At 48.1% G+C, this 16193-nt stretch overlaps 6 protein-coding genes across 6 annotated transcripts; 4 read left to right on the plus strand and 2 right to left on the minus strand.

The window, feature by feature from the left end:
• Positions 1-551: 551 nt before the first annotated feature.
• Positions 552-3906, plus strand: DFL_005274 (uncharacterized protein; the record flags this gene model as incomplete). The annotated part of the gene is made up of 4 exons (XM_067634507.1): positions 552-697; positions 804-1332; positions 1407-3402; positions 3491-3906. The coding sequence occupies 4 exons, from the start codon at positions 552-554 to the stop codon at positions 3904-3906; spliced, it is 3087 nt and encodes a 1028-aa protein (XP_067492569.1).
• Positions 3907-4326: 420 nt separating this feature from the next.
• Positions 4327-8036, minus strand: DFL_005275 (uncharacterized protein; the record flags this gene model as incomplete). Its single annotated transcript, XM_067634508.1, has 9 exons — positions 4327-4561; positions 4623-4777; positions 4863-5660; positions 5721-6193; positions 6244-6549; positions 6652-7005; positions 7067-7500; positions 7577-7711; positions 7789-8036. 9 exons carry the CDS (start codon positions 8034-8036, stop codon positions 4327-4329), a joined length of 3138 nt encoding a protein of 1045 aa, XP_067492570.1.
• Positions 8037-8672: 636 nt separating this feature from the next.
• On the plus strand, positions 8673-9650 carry DFL_005276 (uncharacterized protein; the record flags this gene model as incomplete). Its single annotated transcript, XM_067634509.1, has 2 exons — positions 8673-8893; positions 8969-9650. The coding sequence occupies 2 exons, from the start codon at positions 8673-8675 to the stop codon at positions 9648-9650; spliced, it is 903 nt and encodes a 300-aa protein (XP_067492571.1).
• Positions 9651-11164: 1514 nt separating this feature from the next.
• Positions 11165-12418, plus strand: DFL_005277 (uncharacterized protein; the record flags this gene model as incomplete). The annotated part of the gene is made up of 2 exons (XM_067634510.1): positions 11165-11256; positions 11362-12418. 2 exons carry the CDS (start codon positions 11165-11167, stop codon positions 12416-12418), a joined length of 1149 nt encoding a protein of 382 aa, XP_067492572.1.
• Positions 12419-12486: 68 nt separating this feature from the next.
• DFL_005278 (uncharacterized protein) lies at positions 12487-14754 on the minus strand (the record flags this gene model as incomplete). Its single annotated transcript, XM_067634511.1, has 4 exons — positions 12487-13994; positions 14062-14278; positions 14343-14522; positions 14581-14754. The coding sequence occupies 4 exons, from the start codon at positions 14752-14754 to the stop codon at positions 12487-12489; spliced, it is 2079 nt and encodes a 692-aa protein (XP_067492573.1).
• Positions 14755-15406: 652 nt separating this feature from the next.
• DFL_005279 (uncharacterized protein) lies at positions 15407-16169 on the plus strand (the record flags this gene model as incomplete). Its single annotated transcript, XM_067634512.1, has 5 exons — positions 15407-15470; positions 15527-15604; positions 15663-15768; positions 15823-15933; positions 15998-16169. The coding sequence occupies 5 exons, from the start codon at positions 15407-15409 to the stop codon at positions 16167-16169; spliced, it is 531 nt and encodes a 176-aa protein (XP_067492574.1).
• Positions 16170-16193: the final 24 nt, after the last annotated feature.

Genomic DNA, 16193 nt, shown 5'->3' on the forward strand with positions numbered 1-16193 from the left:
TTGAGGGGGCACTGATAAGAAAATTCATGCATGTATCTAGTAAGCTAGTTCACAATGAAAAGCTACTTATTGTATGACCAAAACCCTGTTTACCGTGAAGGGAATAACTATTTGAAGGGAAAGTTATATCATCATGTTGGTTGAGGTTGGCTTGAATCCCACAGTTTTGCGTTGCCGATGTTGTCGATGTTGCCCACTGTTCCAAGACTAGATGCTCATGACGGCCCTGTTCGGGCCCAACCTCTGCAGAAACCCTGCTTGAACCGTTGGACCAACCAACATCTCACCCTCCTCTTCGGCATTTTCTTAAAATCGGGGAATCGCAAACTTTTCTTCCAGGAAAGAAACCCGGACTGGTGGAACGAAGAATACCAAACCCGGGTACCCCAAGAGAAACGCGCAATTTCATCATGTTGAATCGTCATTGTCGCTGGAACACATCCAGGTTCCACTGAAGTAGTTTTGCCTTAAAACTCGATTGCAACGTTTATCGGCATTTTTTTTCTTTCTTTTCCCGGGAGGGGTTTTCGGAGGAGGTGTAGGCCGGAGGGATGGATGCTTTCGTCGGACCCCAGCATTTCAATACCAGGGCTGGAGGAGCTGCTGCTGCTGTTCGTAGATTCATCGGAGGAGGTACCAGCCGGCCTTCGACTTCGGCAGGCCCTCCAAGTTTAGCCCATTCGACTTCAAATTTAAGGTATGAGAAATTATAACCCTTGGATTTTCTATTTTATTTAGACTTTTATTATGTTATTGTCATTTTAAGTCACGGTGGCTGACACTTCGAACGACTTTGGCGTTAGTTCATTCCATGGATCCCGAACGGCCCGGTATGACCTCCAGGTTCCGATTCAATCCCTCAGCGCCTCTCCGGACCAAGAACTGGTTGTCGTTGCCGGCCGAGAAGTTCTCAAAATTCTGCGAGTAACCTTCCACGGCGAGATTACCGAGCGTTTAGACCTTCGAGCGGGAAATGCACCGGGCAAGACAGTCGCTAACAGCGACGTTAAGTGGGGGTGTAACTTTTCTAAAGATGTTATTGCCACGGCTAATACTAATGGTAATATTTGCGTTTATGATTTGAATCGCGGTGGGAAGTTGGATAGGGTTATGCATGAGCATCAGAGATCGGTGCATAAGATTGCGTTTAATCCGGGGAATGGGAAGATTTTGATCAGTGGGAGCCAAGATGGGATGATGAAGATTTGGGATTTGAGACAGAAGAAGAGTACGATGACACTATGGGGTAAGAGTGATGCCGTGAGGGATGTCCAGTTCAATGCTTTGAATGCTGTACACTTTGCAGCTGCTTTTGATAATGGTACAATTCAGGTAGGTCTATCCCCCTATCAAAATCTTCAGGATTATGCATGAGAAATCAGCAGAGGGCTAACATGATTTTATAGAAATGGGAATGGAGGATGAGCGGGGCCGCTCACTCGTATCTTAAGAAGATCAGTGCACATAATGGTCCTGTCTTCTCGATTGATTGGCATCCTGACGGCAAATACGTTGCAAGCGGCGGTCGCGACAAGACTGTCAAGGTCTGGGACTTCGGAGAAGGGGATACCCAAAATAAGCGCGCAGTTCACACAATCAGTACGATGGCCGCTATCGGTAGAGCTACCTGGAGGCCTCGCGGCGTCTCGACTCGAGAAATTGCGACATGCGCCATGACCCACGATAACAGAATCACAGTTTGGGATATCAAGCGACCGTTTGTGGGGAAATACGCCTTTGACGAACATACGAACGCTACGTCTGGATTACTATGGAAAGATGAAAATACGTTATGGTCATGCTCGAAAGACCAGATGTTTGTTCAGCATGACTTGTCTTACGCCGTGAATCCGATCAATTCTTTGAATCACTCGGCGGTTGCGTGGGCTCCTAATATGAGTTTCATCGTTGTGATGGGTCAGCGGCCTCCGCCTCCGGCTAAGAGGGATAGGAACGTCAGGTTCGAGATGGATGATGAGATCACAAGTGGAGGGGGCCGGAAAAAGTCGTCTATGAGCGCTGCTGCGGGTAGGGTTCACCCCAAAATTGGTACACAGCAGAGTGGCATCGATAGCCTTGGGGCGAAATATGTACCTCAGCAAGCGGTCGTTGAGGTGGCTTTGCCCATGTTTAGCGGTGTTCCATTCACAGTTATGGCGAATAACTGGGTTACGAGTCTATCCGATGGGATGACGCTCTCGCAGGCTTGTCAAAAGAACGCGGAGATAGCATGGGTGCTCGGACAGTACCGGACGGGTCAGACCTGGAAGATGCTGGATCTCATCCAAGGGTGGGAAATAGAAGCTCGACAAGAAGAAGAGGACCGATTGAACAAGGAAGCGGAGATGGCAGCCTCGAAGTCTCATCTCGAATCCGGGATCTTTGCAAAGCGAGCACTTGGAGTCGCAAATACCGATAGGAAGAGTTCTAACGGTTCCGCCGGAGCTACACCGCTAGCGAAGCCTGTTGCTGATACCCCTCAGCTCCAGCCTATTCTCACACCCACTCCGAAGGCTCTGACGAATCCACCGGGCAACATTGATGAAAATCTTTCATTGCCGCCAAAGGCTTTCGGTACCTCGGTATCTTCCTCTACGGCCTCCACAGACGGCGGAGAAGTTCTCAATCTGGCATCTCGCCGAGTCTCAGTAGTCGCCAAAAGTCCCCAGGCAATCGACGAGAACAAAGAATTAAATCTGAAACCCGCAGACCACCATGAAAACGAAGACAAGATCACACCACTCCGCTCCGACATGATTAGCGCATCTCCAGAGGTCACATTCCGTGGAAATAACGACAGAAACGCTAACGGCGGCAGCACACATGATCCCGAAGCACCGGACGTAGCTGCATCCTCGTCGTTTGATAAAGACCGCGACAAGGCTACGCTAGCCTATCGCGGACGACAATATTCCATCGGTCTGACTAGCGAGCAAACGTCTAGCTCCTACGACGACTCAACCAACAGTTTCGGCCACAGACCCCGACCAGGCACTTCCCACCCCTTCCATAAAGAAACTAGCGATGACGAAGACGATGACGACCACCGCCACCATAACCAACCAACACACCATAACCCCTCTGCCCCGCTAAACCCCGCCGTGCGCAACACTTCCTCACACAATCTGAAACACCAACACCAACACCAACTTTCGACCGCTGAAGCGTTGGGGAAAGACATTCAAGATATGGTGAAAGATTACGGCACGATCAAACTTAGTGGGTCCGGTTACGGAAGGATGAAGGAGTTGCCGTGGAATCTTCAGAATTTTTTGACCGTTTTGACGGATTATTATAGTGATCGTGGGGAGGTTCAGATGTGTGCTACTTTGGCTTTGTTGTTTGGGGATCTGGTGGAGTTTGATGAACGGAGGATGGGGGATTGGATTGAAGGATATGTTGGTGAGTTGTTTTTTATCCTTTAGAGTTGGTGACGTCTGTTGTGCCGACTGCTTTGAAGTGAAGTATAATCTAATGTTATCACGAACAGAACAACTCCAACGCTTCAAACTCTACGTCCCTGCAGCAGAAGTCATCAAAGCCACAACAGTAGAACACGTGCGCTCCCAAGCACTAACCAACACCTTTATCCACCTCAGCTGCGGGAACTGTAACGCCCCCATGATGAGTGGTGGCGGTGGCGGTGGCGGTGTAAATGCCGCTAATTTAGATACCACAGGAGAAAGGGACGTAGATGCTCGAAAGGCGAGTTACAAAGGAAGTCTTTATTGTGAAAGTTGTAGAAGGATGGCGGATGGGTGTATGCTTTGTCATCAGATCGTGAGGGGGAGGTGGACTATGTGTCAGGGATGTTGTCATGGTGGACATGATGATTGTTTGAGGGGGTGGTATGTTGATTCGAAGATGAAGCAGTGTCCTAGTGGGTGCGGGCATGATTGTGTGTAGACACCAATTTGGAGACGATAGGCTTGGGGGGTGTTTTCGCACCCAGATGTCACGAATACAGGCTGGGGAGTCGGCCGACGCGACGACGAGATAAAGGTCGCGGTCGTTGGTACTACGAGGGTTTTTTTGGTTTCTTTCTGGGGGTCGATATATATATATGCATAGCGAAATGGCGTTTTTCCGGAGGACCGGGTTGAATTTTCTACCGATGTAAATATATACTGACCAAAGACTAGGTGTCTAGCGGCAAGACGAGTCCTAAAATACCAATGTTCAGAGCAACAGCGGGATCGAAGATGGGACAGAACCAAAAATGATAATGAATTAATAATAATATCCGTCTACCTATATCTATCTCTATCCCAAACACATATCATATCCCACACAGCCAACCCAATAGCCAATCATTAATTCCTCCTCTCAAAAAATATTCAACTTCATAAAATCCGCCAAAACGTCTTTATCGACATTATCAATACATTTACTCCTAAACCCTTCGACCCCATATTTATTCTGCGCTTGTAGTAGATAATGTCTAATCCACTCCACAATATGGATTGTATGTACCGGATCAGTGGCGGTTAATTCTTTCCTTCTTTTGGATTCTGCTAATGTGGGCTCCGTGGAGTCCGGTGTGATTTCGTAGACGAGAGTACTATTTCCCACGGGTTAGATTGAGTGAGTTTTAGTAAGGAAGATGGGGGGGAAAGGTATACTCTCTATTTTCTTCGACCAGTTCTTGGACTACATCTGTCCATACGGTCATGAGGTCCTGCATTTGGACGAGGATCCATTCTTGATCTAGTTCTAGGAGTTTTGTCAATGCTAGGGCGTTGAGTTTCCGAGATCGTGGGTTTCCTATGTTTCCGAACTATCCCTCGTTATACATCATCAGTATCCAATCCCCACCCCTCCCAAAAAAAAGGATATAAAGGGGAGGGAAAAAAAAAACTCACATGCGAAAACCACTCCTCCATCAACCACCCCTCCACCCTCTTCTCATTAACCCCAAGACTAGAAATATACCCCACAAACCCCTCAAAAACCTCCAAACTCCCGAGTATAACTCTACTCAACACCCCAAAATACGCCGTAATAACCTGCACATCTATCTCCGGATACTTCTTGTTGGGACCCGTCGTCTGATGCGCCTCCCAAGTCGTATATATCCCCTCAAAAATCTTTCTGGCAACATTGCTACTAACCATCGCCTGTCCTAACGCTTTCATGCCTTCTTCACCTTGAACTGCTGATGCCGTTCGGATTATTAACTCCATCGCGTCGGTTATTACCTCCGCTGCGTCGTGTTTTAAACCCTTTCCTAGTATGGTGCCGAAGATGTTGAAGAGGGTTAAGGCGTAGTTGTTCAACATCTCACGGGGGGCTAATAAAATATACCCCTCTATAACCTCCAAAACCCTTCGAGTTGAATCAGTATCCAGTTCCAAGCATGGGATCAGTAAAGGTACCAGTTCTAATAATGGACCTGCGTTATCGGCGGGCGTGGCGGTGACAGCTGCATCCCAGAGTTCTAATGCGTCTTCGAGTAAATAGTTTTTTAGACCGTTTTCGGGGGAGACGGAGAAGCGGATTAGGTTTACTACCATTTCTTGGTATTTTAAGGAGGAGTCTTTCATGGCGCTAACGATCTTGGTGAGGATTGAGAGGATGGATTGTTTGAAGAGGTGTTCCTCGCCTGTGGCTTCCCAGAGTGGAGGGAGGATGCTGACTACGCGGTGGGCGTAGGGGGCGATCTAGAGGTTATTAGCGGATGATCTCATATAAGGAAGTTGGGAGGGAGGGAGGGGGGTTACATTATGTGACATCCTCTCCGCAATATTCCCGATAACATCCACCAACGACATCTTCGTCGCCGTTTCCTCGACTTCATCAATCAACAACATCAACTGATCGAATATATCATCCACAAACGGCAAAAAACTGTTGATATCAAAGTGCCACTCGTCAATCGAGCATTTCAAGGATCTTGCCGCCGTGATTCTCACGCAGAGATCATTCAGTGGATCTGATTTATTCAGTAAATGCTGTGTGATCCGGTATATTGTCGACCGATGTTGGACGTCGATGCTAACGAGGACCCATTGGCCGACTAATATTGGGATTCGATGGCGGAGGATACGGTAGTCCGGTTGGGTGATTTGGACTTCGTTCGAGAGAACGTTTTGGAGGAAGATGTTGAAGTCCAAGTGGGGCTCTAGGATTGTGGGGACAAGGCCGACGGCGTTGTAGACGGAGTCTTTGAGGAGGACGTCGTGGTTTTCAAGGGCTGGAGAGGGTTAGTTGGATCTTAAAGGGGCGGGGGAACAAAGTACGTACTTGCAACGTTATTGAAAACATTCACGATAGGCTGCGCGAGATCCTTTTTAAAGTTTAAGGCGAAGTCGACGAATAACTTCTCGGCGCAGGGGCGTATCATATACTCCCATGACTCCGTCTGATCGTCCCAAGTAATCGCCCACGTCTCCGGGTCTTCCTCCCAAGCCTCTAGATCGTCTTGTCTGAGTATGAAATACTTTGTAACCAACAGTTCCATAAACCGGGTCGCGAGCTCTAGAGTCAAGACCTGGTTCTTCATGAACGCCGTTGCCGTTATATTTTCCTCTTTCTCCTCTTTATGTCGGTCTTTCAACCCCGACGATACAGTATGTCAAGTTAGCTAATCCCCGAATGTAGATATCTAATCAAAACGTACCTAAACGGCAAAAAAACAACAACATGTCTTACACTTAAACGTCTGCACGGGTTTAAACACCATCTGTATGCAATTCCTGTACAGTAACATCCCCTGTAAAGCAATTTTTTCAAGGAATGAAGATTTATCATCTCCTTTGTTTCCAGCACCGCCGCCGCCGCCGCCGTTCTTTTTGAATTGCTTTCCAAGTCCTGCTCTGCTGCCGTTTGCGAGGGAATCGCCGTAGTTATTTGCTACTTGCCAGTAGTTTTGGAGGACAGTTAGGACGTCGGGCATTAGTGCGAATGCGGCGGGTTGGCCTTTGGAGAGATCGAGGTAGACCTTTCCGAGGCCGACGATGTGTTTGAATATTAAGACTTTGTTCGGATCTGGGACCTCCGCGTTTGCTATATCACCAAAATATATCAGGCTCGGTTTCGATATAAGAGAGTGTGGAGATGTGCTCACTCATATTGATAAACGAACTCCACTGCTCATTCGTTATTGTCCAAAACTGCTTAATCTCATCCGACCTATTCGCGAACTCAAACCCACTAACCAACAACCGTCTCAGCACCTTCAAGCACGACAGACTAATACCTAGTCGTTCGTTGACCCATTCATCCGGATGTGATTTATTCTCAACACCATGTTTCCAATGTTCGACGTATTGAACGTATATGCCTGCTATAACACGGAATAACTCCGGTGATGCGGTTTGTAGGCTACTTCGTATCTTGGGGATTCGACCTGTACATAGTTCTTTTACGACGTGGAGGAGGAGACTGAGGGAACGTTGGAGACGGAGGACTGAGGGTTGTTGGTTTGGGAGGAGTTGGGATTGGTCCGGTGGGGGGGCCGAGGTGCGTATTATGTCGAGGAGGCGGGAGAAGACGTCCGGCCTGGTGTTCTCGAGATTGATTAGATTTTAATTTCAAATGTAAAAGAATTATTGGTGGGAATTGAGCACGCCCTTACCAATCGAGAGGATACTCGTTCCTGGCGACTTTCCCTACTATGACAGCATTTTGTAGAGCCAGTTGATTATCTGGTTCATTAACGGAATCCAATAGCCTCGATCTCATCCTCGTCTTCTCATCTTTCGATATAGCACTATCTCCCACCATGATTAGCAAAACTCCAACTTTTTACTTATAAAAACAATAGATAAGTATATGGGGGGAAACTACTTTGTAGCAGCCTTCCTCCAAAACCTATCGACGCCATATTTCAGCGTGATGACGCTCATCCACCGTACATTTCTTTCAAGGGATTGATCGAGATAGGCGTCTTGGAGTAGACTCCAGTACCCCGGTGTTGTTTCCCAGGATTGAAGTTGTTTGCTGGCTAGTTGGAGGATCGATTGGTCGTTTGAGGCGGCGGCTTGCAGGACTTGGAGGAGGGTTTCGGGTGTCAACGGGACGGGGTGGGTTGTCATCTTTGCTAGACTTTCGCGAGTGGATTCGATATACTCTAGCTGGGTTTGAGCATGTAGATGATGGTGCTTGTATTCGTTTGGTCCCTGTGAGTCTCCGTAGCTTGCGAGGGAGCTGTATGTGAGTGTGTATGATTAGTGAGAGAAGTGGTGGTGATGATGGTGGAAGGGGAGTAGTGGAGAAGTTGATATTGAAGCTGGCGATATCGCGTTAAGGTTGTGGGGTTCGTTCCACATTCGGTTGGTTAATCCATGTCGACGACGCTGAGATTTTTATACAAACTACAAACCAACTGCTTAATTACCTTGACTTCGTACAGACCAATATATCTAGTAGTCAAATGTATATAAAACGCCGATTTCTCATTAACATTGTAGTTGGGAAGGTAATTATCAGACCTGCCGCTGTCCGGCCGCACAAAGCGTCCAGATGCGGCTTAAAAAGTTTCGACTCTTCTTCTTCCTCCAAAACCACCATCTCCAATCCTCACCACCAATAACTTGCATACCCCCAGATGCGACGGCACCCCTCCGGAGAATCTTCCCGAACCCGAATATCCATCGCTTTCTAATACTTAATACCCCCAAAACATCATCGGTTGGAAAATAATCGGGAGAGGAGGCAAAGAGGAAGAAGAGATGTCCGACCTCCAAGCGGTCGCGCGCAAAATTTATGACGCATGCGGTCACAACCACCAAAAACTATACACATCGGACGAACTCCTCCCCTTCGTCCCCAGCCGTGATCAACTTGAATTAGTAACAATCATCAACGAACTTCTCGGGCGCGGTTACATCAGGACGTTAAAGCAAGGTGATGCCTACGTGTATAAGTTTGTTAGTAAAGATGAGGTTGATAGGTATGTCCCTTCGCAAACATCTACAACGTCACATCGAACAGAGAATATAGACTAATGTATATCGAATGAATACAGAACTCGAAACCTGACCCCCGACGAAGCCCTCGTCTACCAACACATCGAATCCGCCGCCCGCGAAGGAATCTGGTCCAAAACCCTCAAAGCCCGTACGAACCTCCACCCCACCGTTCTAACCCGCTGTCTGAAAACCCTCGAAAACCACCGTTACATAAAATCCATCAAATCCGTAAAATTCCCAACCCGGAAAATATACATGTTATGGGACCTCACTCCCACGATCGAAGTCACCGGCGGCCCGTGGTTCACAGACGCGGAACTCGATGCCGACTTTATAAACGCATTATTGGTGGCCATAGAACGTTTCGTCACTTCCAGAAGTTTTCCTAAACAGAAACCCGGGATGAACGGCGTGGTGGTGGTGTTCGAGGCAGGGTATACGGGGTATCCTACGTTATCCGATATCACGCAATGGGTTAAAAACAGTAATTTGACAGAAGTGGAGTTATCGGAGGTGGATATAAAGGCGTTATTGGAGGTTTTGATATACGATGGGAAGTTGGAAAGGGTTATCGGTGGAACGGCGTACAAGGCTATTCGACGGGTGGAAGGAGCGGTAAAACAGGGGGTCACGGAAGCGCCGTGTGGACGTTGCCCTGTGTTCGATCTGTGTCATGAAGACGGACCTATTAATGCGGCAAATTGCGTGTATTTTGAGAAATGGTTGGCGGAGATATGACCATGCGTACAGACGGGAGTGGGGGCCAGGTGGGCAGGAACTCTTCGGAACCCACATGTGATCACGAACAAGGGAATTCTATTGGGGAAACAAAAATCGAAAAGAAAAAAAGTTTCCGTATCCAATGGGATCCACAGATCACAACCGACCCATCGGATTGGGTGAGAAAAGGGAGGGGATATGACAGCGGAGAACATTGCATGCATACATATAACGGCGTTTTTCTTTTCAAGGCAAAGCTGGATGATAACCGCCACCACCACCACCATCACACCGAGCATATTCCGGAAGGGACAACTCCCTTTTCTTTTTCTCTTGTACAATTTTGTGCGAGGTGGAATATACGTACGCGAGGTGGAATATACGTACCATAGGTGGATCTTTGTTTTTAATAGCTTATAGCCAATCGGCTGGATTGTACCATAGATAGATAGATCTATTCGAAGATGACAGGACAGATATGAGAAATTCCTTCGAGGTAGATGCGCATGCTTACGATTTCCCAGTTCCGTCGTCATAGCTTTCCCTTGCGATTTAAATTACGTTTTCAAAAGACCAACTACTGACCTAAAGCGGTGTTTGATCGAGATCGCTTTGGCCGTTTACTCGGATGGCTAGCTGTGTAGCTTACTCCCTGCACCCACACACTCGCCTAGAAAAAAAATGGTGCGAATTTATTTTAATTTTTTATTTTTTTCTTGTCTGCATACTTTGTTCCTTTCTGGCTTAGGCCCCCGAACGAAAAAATCTGGAGGGTGGCCAGTGATTTGGTAGTCGGGTTCAAAATCCAGATTTAACTTCAGCTGGGATAAACGTTTGGAGCTTGTGAGCTTGGAGCTAGCTAGTAGCCGGTGGAGCCTTTAGCTGCAAGGGTAGCTTGACCTGACCGGCTTCTAGGCTTCTAACGCCTACCATATCAGTGATTTTTTTAAGCGTTTAATGTTTCCTTTTGAGGAGTTTCTTTTCCAAAGTTAGTTAGCAAGTAAGGAGGCATTTGCATCACAACAGCAGCAGCGATATACGCAGCAGCTCCTGTTTTTCTTTTCCCCATGTCCGCAGCCATGCCTGGTTTACGGTGGATGCGCATGCCCTTGCTCCTGCAGCAAAAGATGCATATGTAATGTAATGTGCAGGCAATCGGGCTTTCTAGAGCTTTTGTCTCGACTGGAATAAAACCATCTCTAGCTAGTTAAAGGCTCGTCGACGGAACTCGAATGGAAGCTTTTTTTGCACGGTTCGATGGGGAGGGTCTCCGAGGGATGATTGGGTTTAAGTGGTATATAGCTGGCCGGCTGGGAGCTCGACATCGAGCCGTTGGTTTTGTAGGCCTGTAGCTGATTTAAACAGGGCAAGATTTACGCAACTCGAAAAATACAACAAACCTGTTTCTTTTCTTCTTTAGTTAGGCTCTTTTAGTGCCATTCTTTTTTACTCTGTGGGGAAGGGTCCAGATTTTAGATTCTGGATTAGTCGCGGCCAGGGTTATATATACCCGAGGGAGTATATATAATATAATGGCGACAAGAAGCGAAGGCGACGAGGAAGTCTGTCGAGAGGTATACGCCCGTATCTCCGGATTCTTCCAGTCGTTCAGACAGCAGACCGTGTACGTCCTCTCTTTCTAAATTCAAATCTTCAACTTCAATATAATATAATATAATATAATATAAACTATGGACCAACGGTAGTTAATATATATACACATATATAGTCAAATAGAACTCCTCCCCTTCTACCCCGTCCCCCCGACCCACATCTTCGTCGAATCCACCTCCCTCGGCATCCCCAAATCCAGCCTGTGGAAAGCCTTCCGCCACGCCCGTCCCCTCTTCTTCTCCACCCTCTCCGCCCTCTCGTCCTCACCCACCATCCCATCGACAAATATCCTCCTGACCCTCCTGAACACCTCCACCATCCTCCTCCTCCACGACAGCGAACACCTCACCGCCATCAATGCCAGAAAAAGGGTGTTGATAACTCTATTCCCACCGGGAACACCGTTCCCTATTGGGAACCGAGGACAGGAGTTACCGATTTCTCCGCAGGGTGAATATTTTTTTTTGACGTCGCTATTAACCTCCCCTCTTCACCGTCATACGAAATCGCCGCATCTGTGGAATCACAGAAGATGGTTGATCTCCACTTATCCATCTTTAAAACACCCTATTCCTCCGCCACCACCGGGAGGCACCGCACCACCGTCGAGACCGGGGACGGCGGATAATAGTGCGCTGGCGAAGAGTTTTAGAAGATGGTGCAGGAAGGAGGTTTCGACGGTACTCAGAGCTGCCGAAGCTCATCCGAAGAATTATTATGCGTGGACCTATGCAAGATGGATTGTGTCTTCGCAGGGTGTACCGTTCAACCATGAGGATTTGGTGAGTTGGTGTATGAAACACCCGGGTGACGTGAGCGGATGGAACTTTCTCGCCTGGCTGTGGACCTCCGAAGCTCTTTCGTCTCAAGGCGAACCCGGGGAAAGGAGGTTGGGGGTTAGGTATAATCAATTATTCAGCGTGTTGAAGTACAGTCACAATACCGCGCCCGGTCACGAAGCGTTATGGGGATTCGTGAGGGCCGTGGTGGGGGGTGGGGTGTTCGATGAGGGGTATAGGAGGTGTATTTTGGAGCTGTTGAGGGGGTGGGATGGTGAGGTTAGCGTTAGGGCGGTGGAGGATGTGGTTAGGGAGAAGATGTTGTTGAGGGAGACGGTGAGGGGGTTGGAGGGGGGGAGGGGGGATAGTGAGATGGTTGATTTGCCGGGGTAGTATCTTATACTCTTGTATACGAGGCATGTTATTTTATATCTACAGGAACGCGGTAGAGGAGGATTATATTACCGCCTTCTGGGTCCTCCGCTACCACCGTCTTTATCAGTCATAACTACACTCTCCGTAACCCCCAGTTCCTCCAATTTGCGTTCTTCTTCTCTGACTTCCTCTCTAACATCCCACCATCTCTTCTCTGCCATTTCGAACGCTGCGGTTCTGATCTCCTTTACGGTGGTGGCTTCCGCCACACTCACCGGTTTGAATCTCAATTCCTCGACGACTTCCGATTGGAATAACTCCGAAGTTCTAACGAAGTATTCTCGTAAGGTTTCGAATGGTAACGGGAGGGGTAGCGTTGACTCCGGTTCGATAAGTTCCGTAGCGTTATCCGTAAACGTCGGGGAAGTAGGCGACAACGGTGTTTCAGCCTCCTTTCGTAACGCCTTTGCTTTCCTTCCTTCCTCTTGTTTCCGTTTAATCTCCTCCGCTTTAGCTTTTTCTTCTTCATCCTGTTCTTCATCTTCGTCCTCATCCATTTCACTATCTTCTTCATCACCGTCGTCTTCTTCATCTTCGTCGTCAAGATCCATGTCTTCTTCCCCACCGACCACGCTGTCGCGTTTGAAAATTGTGATTACGCCGTCGAGTTTTTCGAGGTTGATTTTGTACATTTCGTCGAATGTGATTTCCACGTCGCCTTTTTCGAAGGTGCCGCCGTACATGTACAGCCAGTCGCCTTGGACCGCTAGGGCGACGTTGAATCTTGCGGCTGGGAGGGCGAGGGAGGGTTCCGCCTTCGCCAGCGGGTTTTTGAGTTCTTCTTCCTCTTCTTTTTCCGGTTCAAGAGGTAGGGGTATTTCCGTTGTCGTTGTTATCCCGGCTTTCGTTTCTAATAACGCTAGGTTTTTGAGGAGTTCCAGTTCATCTTGCTTCCCTCTATCCCTTCTCGAAACCCCTCCGGCATTATCGTCCTTTTTAACGGGTTTTTTACTCTTCCGCATTTTGATCTCCCAAAATCTGTTCTGAGCGACGGCGTAAACCCACATGTCTTCGAAGAAATTACTTTCAAGTCCTTCCTCCGAATCTTCAACGTCGTATACACCTCCAAACATCACCCCACGGCCACGATGATGCGCCATCGTGATGCCCACACGGGTGGTAGGCATGTTCCCTGGTTTCTTCCGCTTCTCCCATTTCGACAATTTCGGATCGGTGGTGTTTATCCGGAGTAAATAAGAGTCGGTATGGTAATGTGGTAGATCCTTTATTTTCTGTCCTAAATTCTTCTTTTTATGGCTGACGCCCTGTTGGGTGGATGATGAGGCGGCTTTGACACGGCTATAGCCGCCGAATAAGACGGCGCCGTGTTCGTGAGGTAGGAAGGAGAAGGAGGAGCGAGGGGGTGGGTAGGCGAGGTAACTTGCGGGAATGGGGATCGTGGTCCAGATATGGGTGTTCGTGTCGAAGATGTAGAGGTCGTTGAGGTATTTTGTGGTTATGGGGGAGGTGGCTTGGAAGCCGCCGAAGAGGAGGATGTAGTTTTTGTAGTGGGTCATGCGGTGGCCGGATCGACCTATCCTTCCTATCAGCCTTTTCTTCTTTCTGTCATATATGCTATATATATATATGGGATATAATACCGGAAGGAGAGCCCTTGGCTTCGATTTTGGTCCATTCTCGACTGCTGCAGTCCAACTTCCAAAAGTCGGCGTAGTGGTAAAAGATGCCTTGTTTTGGAGAACTAAATTCTCCACCGAAGAGCCATAGTTCTGGTTTCCCTTGGCCGTTGGAGGTCATCGCTGCTCCCGAACGGGGCATGGGACTGTTTGGAGATGTATAGGAGCGCCATTCGTTTCGCTACTACCGTCTTATCATTATAACATCCTTCCGAAAGGCTTTGGATCGGTGGGAAGGAGGGTACCTCGGTATGGTAGACGTATAGATCGTTATAGAATTTGGCGACAGGAGGGGTACCGGTGTAGATTTCGCCGCCGAAGAGGAATAATTCTTTGGAGTTTGTGGGGTGGGGCATTAGGATTGAATTTGCGCGGACGGGGGGTGGGGGGCAGATCGTTTCCGCGATGGCCATATGCTGGGCTTGCTATAATATAAATCCCATCAGCATCACCACTCCCCTCGAGAAGTAGGAGGAAAGATACCTTGAGTTTGTATTCCTCGAGAATGGCATCGATGTCCTGGTCGTCCGAGTCGGAATCATCGCCAGGACGTTTCTTGTTTGCTACTTTTTTTTCCTTTTTGGCAGCCTTTTTTGAGGATTTTGCGGCTGTGCGGGCTTTCTTTTCGGCGGCTTTGGCTTTTTTATCCTTTGCCATTTTTATTATCGTCGTGGATATCAATGGTGATGTTGATGTGGTTGGAAGTATCAAATGTGGGGCCCAGTATGTAGTCCCGGGCACAGGGTAAGTCTTGGCAGCGGGGACCGGACCGGACATAAACCAATTGGCTGATCAAATGAGCTGCTTGTTTTTTCTGTGCTTTAAAATCCCCCGCTGACGTATTTGCCCTTTTCCATCTCAGACATTTGCTCTCTCTCTTTTAACTGCATCTTGGTGTTTTAAACTGATGGCATTCTTACGATACCGTAGCTCTTATAAGGATATTATCGATACCCTGTTTATGTTTCCGCTGTAGTACATTACATACTTTACCAGGTAAGTACGGGATTCCAGTAAAAGGTTTTTCTTCGTTCATCCGTTTTCGGGTTACGATATATACAGGAGGTCGAGTAGCTAGGATATAAGAGTGGTAGAGAGGGGACTGACTGCTTCTTTCTTCAAGGATATATAAAGCGATAATATATATATTTTAAATTCGATTCATCCTCATCATACATACCTCATCAGAGTACACCTCCGTCAACAGCTTCCGAGCTTCGACTCCTACTTCCATTCGTACCCCTACCAGATTCAGATAAACTAATCAAGGGAAATAGTGCTCGGCTCGTACGCCTCGTGGACCTCCAGCATGTTTGGCGGCCACGCTCACATCCCCCACGTCTCCGGCCGACGTCGCGGTTCTACTACTTCTAGTACGTTACTGCCCAACCTCGATACCCTCGCATACAGCTGTACTAAGCGATAATAGGTCGAAAGAGCGATGAAGGCGACCGTTCGGATCCGACCGAGGATGATACTACCGTTGTCGATGAGGGCGAGAAGAGCGGTAAGCAGTCCCTACTATCTATCAGCATGAGGTCGATATTGATGGGATGTGTGGATAGTGCTGCTTTCGATAATATCACAGCTGAAGCCAGGCGCCGATCTTAGCCGTATAACTCTGCCGACGTTCATCCTGGAGCCTAGATCTATGCTCGAGAGGATTACAAAGTCGGTTTCTTCCCTTTTTGTTACCGGCATGGTTTGGATATTGACGATTAGCAGTTTCATGCAGCACCCTGAGACGCTCCTGCCGATGACTACTATCGACGACCCGGTTGAACGATTCGTGTCTGTTGTCAAGTTCTACCTCAGCGGATGGCATCTAAAACCGCCGTACGTCTCTCCCTTCTATCCGACTTCTAAAATCGGGGACGAAACTAATGGAATTGATGTACAGAGGCGTTAAGAAACCGCTGAACCCCATCCTCGGTGAACAATTCGCCTGCTACTGGGACCTCCCCGACAAATCCCGAGCCTACTACATCGCCGAACAAACCTCCCACCACCCCCAAAGTCCTCCTACTTCTACCTCGCCCCGCACCACCACATCCGTATCGATGGAACCCTAAAACCTCGTTCCCGCTTCCTTGGAA

Source organism: Arthrobotrys flagrans, assembly GCF_004000055.1.
Source record: "Arthrobotrys flagrans strain CBS H-5679 chromosome Unknown unitig_0, whole genome shotgun sequence".
Taxonomy (NCBI): Eukaryota; Fungi; Ascomycota; class Orbiliomycetes; order Orbiliales; family Orbiliaceae; genus Arthrobotrys; species Arthrobotrys flagrans.